At 38.8% G+C, this 10,758-nt stretch overlaps 1 protein-coding gene and 1 non-coding gene across 4 annotated transcripts; both read left to right on the forward strand.

The window, feature by feature from the left end:
* The first annotated feature begins 371 nt into the window (after positions 1-371).
* On the forward strand, positions 372-7,971 carry LOC121524128 (gastrula zinc finger protein XlCGF57.1-like). 3 transcript variants are annotated; one of them, XM_041809351.1, is made up of 3 exons: positions 372-579; positions 4,568-5,326; positions 5,390-7,971. In XM_041809351.1, exons 1-3 carry the CDS (start codon positions 411-413, stop codon positions 6,094-6,096), a joined length of 1,635 nt encoding a protein of 544 aa, XP_041665285.1. In that variant the 5' UTR covers positions 372-410; the 3' UTR covers positions 6,097-7,971. The 3 variants fall into 3 exon arrangements, with proteins under 3 accessions (XP_041665285.1, XP_041665284.1, XP_041665286.1); XM_041809350.1 differs by having other exon boundaries at positions 4,568-7,971; XM_041809352.1 differs by lacking the exon at positions 372-579 and adding an exon at positions 4,128-4,211 and having other exon boundaries at positions 4,568-7,971.
* Positions 7,972-10,610: 2,639 nt separating this feature from the next.
* Positions 10,611-10,729, forward strand: LOC121524622. Its single transcript, XR_005993157.1, has one exon. It is a non-coding gene; the product is annotated as a 5S ribosomal RNA (ribosomal RNA).
* Positions 10,730-10,758: the final 29 nt, after the last annotated feature.

Here is a 10,758-nt window from a genome sequence, read left to right on the forward strand (position 1 = left end):
ATAGAACATACATACCTGCATGCATACACAAACATATGTTTCTTTACTCCGCCACTGGTGTCATACAGCCCAGCCAATGAGCAGATTTCATCGAATCCGCAAGGTGTTTTGTGGAGACAGTATACATTTTAAAAAATAATTGCATGGTATTTTCAGTAGTTTTAAAAAAGTGAGCATAGTTGTAGTAAAATACCTGTTCAAATATCAATCAGATGTCAGGCTATTGCTAAAACTGCAGGTCAAATGAAGCCAAACTGGTACTCCAGTCTGTTGTTCTCCTGTGGAGGGCAGCAGTACGCCCTGGTGGTTTCTAGTCTGCAGGAAATGTAAAAGAAGAGGAAGAAGCAGGGCAAGCGCCAAATAGTCTTTGTAAAACACAGAGGAACCTTACAGCTGAGTAAAGAACAAAAATGTTTGCAGGGGAGAAGTTTGGAGATGTTAAGGAGCGGCCAGCTGCTGCAGCTGAGGAAATATATGACGATGCTACAAGAGCTGCCGTCGAGAACGAGGCAGAGATCGACCGTCAGAGCAGAATGATGGATATCGTTTGGAAACCTCACATCCCCTTACACAGAACAGGTGAGGAGATACGATTTTAGCTTTGTATTTATGCTCAGAGATGCTGTTATTAAGACGAGACATGGGTCTCATCTGTTAAACAAACAAACAAATAACTGATTTTTCTATATTGAGTTGTGATGGGCTAAGGTTAGCTTACATTTTCTGGTGAAAGGGAATGGGACCAACCGCCAGATGTTCAAAACTGTGGTCAAGCCAGCGTCTGAAACTGTTTGTGGTGCACATGTAGAAAGACATTACGGTAAAGGACGCGAAACAACCGAAATCAAAAATAGTTCATGGCTGGGTCCTTCCGAAAAATCCAGAAATTACCTCTCAAGTCCTTTCCTCCACTTTTCCTTATCCCCGGTGAAAAACATCATAGGGTCAAGGAAAGGAGGGAGGAAGAGGATAGGAAAGGAGAACAGCGGTGATTAGGGAATCCGACTGCCCCTTTTTCTTGGTTTGTTTTTTGTTGTTGTTGTTGTTGTTGTTGTTTTGTTTGTTTTAGAAATTTTATTGAACAATTTTTACAAACAAACAGACAGGTGCTCAGATACAAATACAAACATAAAAAGAAATAAAGTAGATCAGGGTGTAAAGATAAATTGGCATTAATAAAAGTAAGATTTGGAACAATTACATTATAAAAGCATAAATAAAGACTGTAGAACTTCATTAAGTCCAGGTACAGTTCGTCACTTCCACAAATCTTATTTAAGATGTCAACCGTTTGTTACCTTTTTTACTGTTTATACATTATAAAATCTTTACATACTGTTTCAAATCATTGAGGAAACCAGGAAAAGTAGGGGTAAATTTCCTTAATCTGCATTTGTGAATAAGAAATTTCCCATAAAGAAATGATATGGATACAGTGAATTCAATTTTACATTTGTCATGTTTGTAAAACATTATGACGTTTTTACAATCAATTACGATGTTAACTTTAGTTTAACTCAATAAATATTCCATCAATAGGTTCCAGAAATTACTAGAATGTGTACAAAAGTAAAATAGATGTGTTACAGATTCAATATCATCATCACAAAAGGTACATTTGTTATCTGTATGTGTAAATTTGGAAAAATAGATATTTGTGGGATATATGTTGTGCAAAATTTTAACATGCAATTCTATAATTTTGTTGGTAATGCAGAATTTGTAAGGTAGTAACCATGCCTTTTGCTAGTCAAAATTTTCAAAAATATTGTTCCAGAAAGCTTTTCCTTTTGGGGTAATTGTTCTCATTTCACAAAATAAACTGCGTATATGTTTGTTATTACATTTTGAATTTAATCAAAATGATGTTTAATTAATGTCAGAGCAAGTTCCAGTCTTTGAACATGTTGAAATTGCAAATGACTTTTCATTAAGTGTGATAAACCTGTAGGAATAGTTTAAAGACAAAGTTAAATTCTTTACTGGTAATAGGAAAGGATTTTACATGAAGAAATTGTTCATAAGTGAATAACAGACCATTACTATCAAAGAGATCTCTAGCATATAAAATACCTTTCTCAGTCCAATTTTACTTAAAGATTGATTTTTTATTTACAGTTATGTCTTTATTATTCCAAATAACAGTTTTGTGTGGGGAAAAATTGTGGGTGTAACATAATTTCCATGCAAGGAGCGCTTGCTGGTAACATTTTGATAGTTTTAAGGGGAGTTTAGATAGAAAGAAGTTGCAAGAAATTAGAAAACGAAGGCTTCCAAATATATTGAAAATGTGATTTGGTATAGATACCAGATAGAATGAGGTTTTTTTTATACATTCTCTTATCCATTTGTACAGTCGAGATAAAGTTCTTACCAAAACCAAACAAGTCGTGTGTTCCACAGTATCAAAAGCTTTATAAAAGTCTTGGAAAACGATGAGTGCCTGCGACTCCACAAACTCAGAGTAGTCAAGTAACTCTAGGACCAATCTTACATAATTGCTGTGGGCCATGAATCCACTTTGTGTTTCATTTATAATCTCATCAAGGTGTGATTTTAGACGTTTGGCAAACACAAGTGCAAATAATTTGTAATCCAAGTTTAAAAGTGTTATTGGACGTCAGTTTTCAATTAAGAGAGGATCTTTGTTAGGTTTGGTAATTAAGGTAATTAATCCTTGTTTCATTGTAGCTGTCATTTCTTTTTTTTAAATCCACTCGTTATACATTTATCTGAGAGGGGTTTCAATTATTTCTCGAAAATGCATATAAAATTCAGTGGATAAACCGTCAATACCAGGGGACTTTCTGATTTTCATGTTTTAAAGTAGACAAGAATTCATAGTTCTCAATGGGTTTCTCACAATTAGCTTTAAACTGTTCTGAGATTGTTTAGATATACATCATTTTTCCAGATTAAACTGAGATTTATATAATTCTTTGTATAAGGAGCATACATGTTCAGCTATTTCTTTAGGATTAGGGAATATGCTGCTAGCAATTTTTAATTGTGATTTTTTTTTTTTTTTTTTTTTTGCAGACCCTTTTCTAGGACAAAAAAAAAATACCTTGTGTTTTTCTCACCATTTTCCAACCATCTAGCTCTGGAACGAATGAATGTGCCTTTTGCTGCTTCTATATATAATCCATAGATCTCATTCTGTAGTTGGTTTAGTTTCAGTTTTTCATTGTCAGAGGGGTGTTCTATATTAATCAAAGCTTGTAAATTTTCCATTAATTCTTTTTCCTTGGCATTTTTTGTCTTTTTAATTTCTTTGCTACGTTTTATAGCTGTCTCTCTGATTTTAAATTTGAAATATGACCTGAACACCATAGAGAATCTATAGGGTATTGTCAAGAGGAAGATGAGAGACACCAGACCCAACAATGCAGATGACCTGAAGGCCGCTATTAAAGCAACCTGGGCTTCCATTACACCTGAGCAGTGCCACAGGCTTATTGGCTCCATGCCACGCCGCATTGATGCAGTAATTCATGCAAAAGGAGGCCCAACCAAATATTGAGTGCATAGAAATGAACATACTTTTCAGAGGCCTGACATTTCTGTTTAAATTATCATTTTTTATTGATCTTATGTAATCTAATTTTCTGAGACACTGAATTTTGGGTTTTCATTATCTGTAAGCCGTAATCATCAAAATTTCAAGAAATCAAGGCTTTAGATGTTTCACTCTATGTGTAACAAGTCTATATAATATATGGGTTTCACTTTCAGAAAAGAGTGACTAAAAATAATGAACTTTTTCATGATATTCTATTTTTTTGAGATGCACCTGTATATTCTGTTTGGAGTTAATTTGTCGACCATTATAAACTCCATTCCTCCTCTATTATTTATCTCTGCTGGTGTTGTGAAGTTGCATTGATGTCCGCTGAGTAGCAGTCAGAGAGTGACATCCAGTAAGAGGGCTTGTCTTTGATTAAAAAGTTCCAGGAAGCCTGCTCTCATGTCTCTCTGCTCATCGGTCTTCAAATCTCAGTCCTCAGTCTTCGGCCTTCAGACCAGCTAAGGTTCGTGGGATGGTCTTTAAGATGGCGGATCAGAAACTACTTCTGACATGGGATACAGCTTAAATAGACAATGTCATAGATATCAATACATAGAGGCCGCCTGGACTGCTGGCTTTCATTGTGGAGGTTGCGCCATCCGACTGCCATATGCAAGATGGGGAGTCGCAGCTGATGATGAATGTAAGTCAATGATGGCAGGAGGTCTATTGATCCTCACAGAAGAATGAATCAATTTTCAAGCCTTTTGTTAGACAATCCAGGATAACTGAGCCAGTGTAAAACCCAAGTTCTCATACCAAAATCTTGACCTAATATAAGGTTGCAGTGATTCTCTATGGAACAAACAGCAGCATGTGTACTCACATGTGAACTTTGTCCTATTTTCATTATCAGTCTTTAAAATAACATAGAATGTGTCATTGATATCATGTGGTATTGAATAGGTATAAAATATTTTGCTTGAGCAAACAGTTGTACACTGGCATTAATGACATGTTTCCTCCCCCTGACTTTTTTTTTTGTTTTTGTATCTCCAGACGTCCCACAGCAACATGTGTGTAAGGAGGAGGAGGCAGAGCAGCAGCTCTGTCACCAGGAGAGGAAGTGCAGTCTGGACCAGGAGGAGCCAGAGCCTCCACAGATTAAAGAGGAGCAGGAGGGAGAGCAGCTCAAACAGGAGGAGACTGACATGTTGATAATGACTCCTACTAAGGAGGAAAGTGAGCACAGAGAAGCAGATGGACAAGATGAACACCAGCTCCTTTCTCACAACTCTCATGTTGCTGGGAATCAAGATCCCAAAGAGAACAAGCAGAAAGACTCAGAGATAACTGTAAAATCAAAACAAAGACAAAAGAGAGATCAAAAACAAACAGGTGAGAGGCTGTATTCATGTGAAGTATGTGAAAAAGGATTTTTAAAAAAAATAAATTTAAAACAACACATGAGAACACACACAGGTGAGAAACCTTACTCCTGCAGCACCTGTGGGAAAAGATTCAGTCTGAAACATAATTTGACTCTGCACATTCGTACTCACACAGGTACAAAGCCGTACACCTGTGATACCTGTGGTAGATCATTCACACAGAAACAGTCATTGACAGTCCACATGAGAACACACACAGGTGAGAAGCCTTACTCCTGCAGCACCTGTGAGAAAAGATTCAGTCAGAAAAAACATTTGAATCTTCATCTTCAAACTCACACAGGTGTAAAGCCGCACACCTGTGGTACCTGTGAGAAATCATTCACACATAAATCTTATTTGGACCAGCACTTGAAAATCCACACAGGTGAAAAAACACACATCTGTACAAAATGTAACAAATCTTTTAGACTTAATTGTGAGTTGAAAGTTCACATGAGAACACACACAGGTGAGAAGCCTCACTCCTGCAACGACTGTGGAAAAAGATTCAGTCTGAAATATCATTTGACTCTGCACATTCGTAATCACACAGGTATAAAACCGTACACCTGTGATACCTGTGAGAAATCATTCACATATAAATCTAATTTGGACCAGCACTTGAAAATCCACACAGGTGAAAAATCACATACCTGTACAAAATGTAACAAATCTTATAGACATAAATGTGATTTGACAGTCCACATGAGAACACACACAGGTGAGAAGCCTTACTCCTGCAACGACTGTGGAAAAAGATTCAGTCAGAAAAAAAATTGGAATCGGCACATTCTTACTCACACAGGTACAAAGCCATACACCTGTGGTACCTGTGAGAAATCATTCACACATAAATGTACTTTGGACCAGCACTTGAAAATCCATACAGGTAATAAACCACTTACCTGTACAATGTGCAACAAATCTTTCAAACATAAATGTGATTTGATCATCCACATGAGAACACACACAGGTGAGAAGCTTTACTGCTGCAGCACCTGTGGAAAAAGATTCTGTATGAAATCAGACATATGTCAGCACATTCTTACTCACACAGGTATAAAGCCGTACACCTGTGTTACCTGTGGAAGATCATTCAAACAGAAAAAGTATTTGGACAACCACATAAAGATCCATGCAGACAATTACGCTTGAACTTCCTCTTAAAGATTTATTTTTGGCCTTTATTAGATAGAACAGTGGATAGAGTCGGAAACAGGGAGGAGAGCGGGGAGAGACATGCAGGAAATGGTGCCACGGGCCGGATTCGAGCCCTTTGAATCTTCTACAAGTCACTTGTTACTGGTATTGACGTCCCCGGGTCCTTGTGCCAGTGTCAATAGTTCCCACTCTCAACTTTTGCCGTGCATCTGGAGCCAGCATCCTGCCACTCTCATGAAATTCTCCAACTGATAAAACTGCCATAAATGCCAAGTTAAAGAACAGCCATGAAACTCTTTCTCCTGTCAGTGTCATAAACCCCACCAGGTACAGGGACATCACAAACAGCTCTCTACTGTCATTACCAACATCTGTGCACACACCATCCCTGTTGGCCATCTTCTGCTCTTAAAATCTCAAGCATTTTCAGCAGAATGCCTCTCTGTCCCACTGTGCCATCAATAGAAAATGAGGTTAGTAAAACTCCCACTGTGTCCTCTCCCAGACATCCACCCATCCTGCCATGATTCCAGTCAGAGTAAGTGGCAGGAGGATTGTGAAATCTAGACAGGCTGTGAGCAATCATGGTATTCATGTTAAAAAAATCAAATTAAAACTAGGGCTGCAAGCAGCACTGAAGGGCCCTCGCATCCCAGCGCAGGTCGGGGTGTGGCGCAACCGCCCATTAGTGGCAACAGTGGGGTGTTAGCAAACCCTTGCATTCTGCTGCAGCATGGCAGAGAGACCATGGAGACTGTTCTTTTAGTGTCATCACGTATAAAAAATTTGTATGGTGCACTTTGTTTATTAGGTTATACTGACCCTCAACAGTAGGTGGCAGAGTGACAAAGGTGGATGCTGATATTTTAAAGTGATCGGGGAAGGACTATTTGTCATGAAAAAAACCTGGACATTCAATTTTTGATGTGCTACTGGTGTCTTACAATAGGAGGCGCTGCAGCAAAATCATTAAATTGTGAAATTTGAAGGCAATCGAATGTTTCATTATAGAGTTACACCCACTTCCTGTGTCATGGCAAAGAATCTAATGTTCTCAGTGGTCAATGTTGGGACAGATATTGAGGAATTAAAGTATGATAGTTCCTGGCTAATGGTGAAGGATCAAAATGGCCAACATGGCCACTGGTGCATCTGTTAATGAAACATGTCAATGTTGGGACAAATATTGAGGAGTTCAGGTCAAAGTCAGAGCATGATAGGTTAAAAAAAGAGAGAAAACTGAAAAAAGATTGGAATTGTTATTTTTGATAAGGTGTTATTGCATCTTACAGTAGGGGGCGCTACAGCAAAACCATGAAATTGACATTGAAATTTACAGAAAAATGCTGAAATGACCCATTTGCATCACTTCCAGTTGGCAGAGGAGTTGTCCAAAAAGTGGTGTTATTTTGAAATTCAGGTGGAGCTGGTGGACTGCCTACCTTGCCAAAAGTATTCGCTCACGTGTCTTGACTCACATATGAACTTAAGTGACATCCCATTCTTAATCCATTGGGTTTAATATGATGTCGGCCCACCCTTTGCCGCTATAACAGCTTCAACTCTTCTGGGAAGGCTTTCCACAAGGTTTAGGAGTGTGTTTATGAGAATTTATGTACATTCTTCCGGAAGCGCATTTGTGAGGTCACACACTGATGTTGGAAGAGAAGACTTGGCTCTCAGTCTCCGCTCTAATTCATCCCAAAGGTGTTCTGTCGGGTTGAGGTCAGGACTCTGTGCAAGTCAAGTTCATCCGCACCAAACTCTTTCATCCATGTGTTTATGGACCTTGCTTTGTGCACTGGTGCACAGTCATGTTGGAACAGGAAGGGGTAATCCCCAAACTGTTCCCACAAAGTTGGGAACATGGCCATTGTCCAAAATGTCTTGGTATGCTGAAGCATTCAGAGTTCCTTTCACTGGAACTAAGGGGCCAAGCCCAGCTCCCGAAAAACAACCCCACACCATAATCCCCCCTTGACCAACTCAACACTTGGCACAATGCAGAAAAGTACCTGGCAACCGCCAAACCCAGACTCCTCCATCAGATTGCTAGATGGAGGAGTGCAGTTTGTGACTCCAGAGAACCACTGCCACTGCTCTAGAGTCCAGTGGTGGTGTGCTTTACACCACTGCATCCAGCGCTTTGCAGTGCACTTAGTGATGTTTGACTTGGATGCAGCTGCTCAGCCATGGAAACCCATTCCATGAAGCTCTCTACACACTGTTCTTGAGCTAATCTGAAGGCCACATGAAGTTTGGAGGTCTCTAGTGATTGACTCTACAGAAAGTTGGTGACCTTTACCCGCTTTGCACCTCAACATAACTGAGCTCCTGAGAGCGACCCATTCTTTCACAAATGTTTGTAGAAACAGTCTGCATGCCTAGGTGCTTGATTTTACACAACTGTGGCCATTGAAGTGATTGGAACACCTGATTTCAATTATTTGGATAGGCGAGTGAATACTTTTGGCAATATAGTGTATGTGTACTGAGTTTCATGTATGTCACTCAAACCTGTGGGCGGGGCTCCTGAATACCAGCGAAAACCAGGTTTTGGGGCCTCTTAGGGGCCATTTTTTGAGCGAGATGAATGGAACCACCAGAATACAAAATTTTTCACCAGAATCTAACAAGCCACCAAATTTGGTTAACAAAATTTCTGCTTAACCAGACTGCATCAATTACAGAAACATGGCTTGATGCCACAGGTAACAAAAAGCTGATTGAAACAGCACCTACTGACTTTAAATAGGGGGGTAAATTTGCTTGAATTTTGATTGCTTTTGTATGTTTTTTTTATCTTCTGTAAAGCACATTGAGTTTACAACTGTAGGAAATGTGCTTTACAAATAAAATCGAATTGTTATGTTACCAGATTCCTGCCATTAAAAACTTGAACTTTTATTTCATGTTGATGTTTTTCTTATCATTTTTTTCAGAATTGAACATCAAACAGATTTTTCCACACAGTAAATGTTCTGTCTGAAATCTCACTAGTTATATCAGCTGACTGCTCATGCACATAGACACAGGTGTGTGTTTACCTTTGGCTGGTACACAGCTATGTGCCGACAAGTTGGAGAGAAACAAACTGTGCATGCGCTTTGAGGATTTGCTTTTATCACAATGAAACTAAAAAATGTGTTTTTACACTAATGTGTTACTTATGTTCAAAATGGTTAAATTACATAAATTTCAGAACTAGCATGTTAAATACATGTAACAAAGTATTGTGAGTTCTCTAATGGCTTCACTTGAGGTAAGTTATTCTGCTGTCTATATTTTTATAAAGTCTTTGAGGGCATTTTGACCAAGTGGTCTGGTTGGGATCAAGGATGTGTATTATCTCCGAGGGGGGATTTGCTTCACAGCCAGCAGTACCATACAAACAATTCTTGTAGTCAGAAATACTACATTAAAAGACGAGCCAGGAGTAGGAACAAGTTGAATGCAGCCTTGACGTTACATTTATTTTAAGCAGAACAAAGGTACATGAGGGAGACCCCGAACTAGGGCTGGGCGATGATGGCAAAAATCAAAATCCAATTAATTGAACTTTTGATCTCGATTATGATTAATGAACATTTATTCCACTCCAACCTCTTACTCTGTTCTGTAAATATTTATATAATTTTAAAACAAACAACTGAAAGGAACAGGCATAGATTAACAATTCATGTGTATTTATTGAAACATTTGAAATGTTGAAATATTGACATCCCTGAGGACATCAATACAAGTAACAAGTAACTTTAACGGTAACATGACCTAAAACTAGTCATGAAAAAGTAGAGGAGTCAAAGTCTCTTTTCTGTTGTTTCAAGTTTGTGCCATTATTTTAGGACAATGGGTCACATGGCATGGAAATTATTCAAGGAAAAAGTCAAAATTGGGCTACAAATTTAACCCAAAAGAATTTTTGAGGACAAATTTGAGAAAAAAATTAGGTTTGTCTTATTGTTCCCAGTTAGTGCTATTGTTTGAGATCTATTTTAGGACAGTCAGTCATATCACATGGAAGCTATTGAAGAAAAAGTGAATTTGGCTATGAATTTAACCTAGAAATTTTTCGATGAAAAATGGAAAAATCATTTTTTTCATCATCGTTTTGTTCCAACTCCGTATTATCATTTGAGGTTGATTTTAGGACAGTCATATCACATGGAAAAAAAACTGCCATTTTGAGAACTTCAACCGGTAACTTATTGACGGTCCCTAAATAAACTCCCGACGTTGACAGGGAGGATGCTGAGTTGATTGAACCGCCCTGCTGAGGCCATTCCTGGTTATAAAGAGTGAGAAGACACTGGCAGATCCGTAGTAAATATCCGTCAAATATCCAACCTAAAACGAACTTCACTGCGGTGGGACACGGACCGTTTATGTTGTCTGATTCAGTTCGCACTTACGATGATAAGACATTTTGCCATCAGCTGGTAGTATATCAAAGATAATTACCACAGGCCATTATCTCCTTAAGTAGCCTCCAAGTAGACGAGATAGTCGCGTACGGCCATACCACCCTGAAAACGCCCGATCTCGTCCGATCTCGGAAGCTAAGCAGGGTCGGGCCTGGTTAGTACTTGGATGGGAGACCGCCTGGGAATACCAGGTGCTGTATGCTTTTCCTCTTCTTTTCACAGCCAGTAGGGG

The sequence above is a fragment of the Cheilinus undulatus genome, linkage group 16, assembly GCF_018320785.1.
Source record: "Cheilinus undulatus linkage group 16, ASM1832078v1, whole genome shotgun sequence".
Classification (NCBI taxonomy): domain Eukaryota; kingdom Metazoa; phylum Chordata; class Actinopteri; order Labriformes; family Labridae; genus Cheilinus; species Cheilinus undulatus.

Bases quoted from the DNA above. Each gene is read 5' to 3' on its own strand.
- LOC121524128 (XM_041809350.1), top strand. From the start codon at position 411: ATGTTTGCAGGGGAGAAGTTTGGAGATGTTAAGGAGCGGCCAGCTGCT. The intron at 580-4,567 runs GTGAGGAGATAC...TTGTATCTCCAG, and splicing joins CATCCCCTTACACAGAACAG to ACGTCCCACAGCAACATGTG.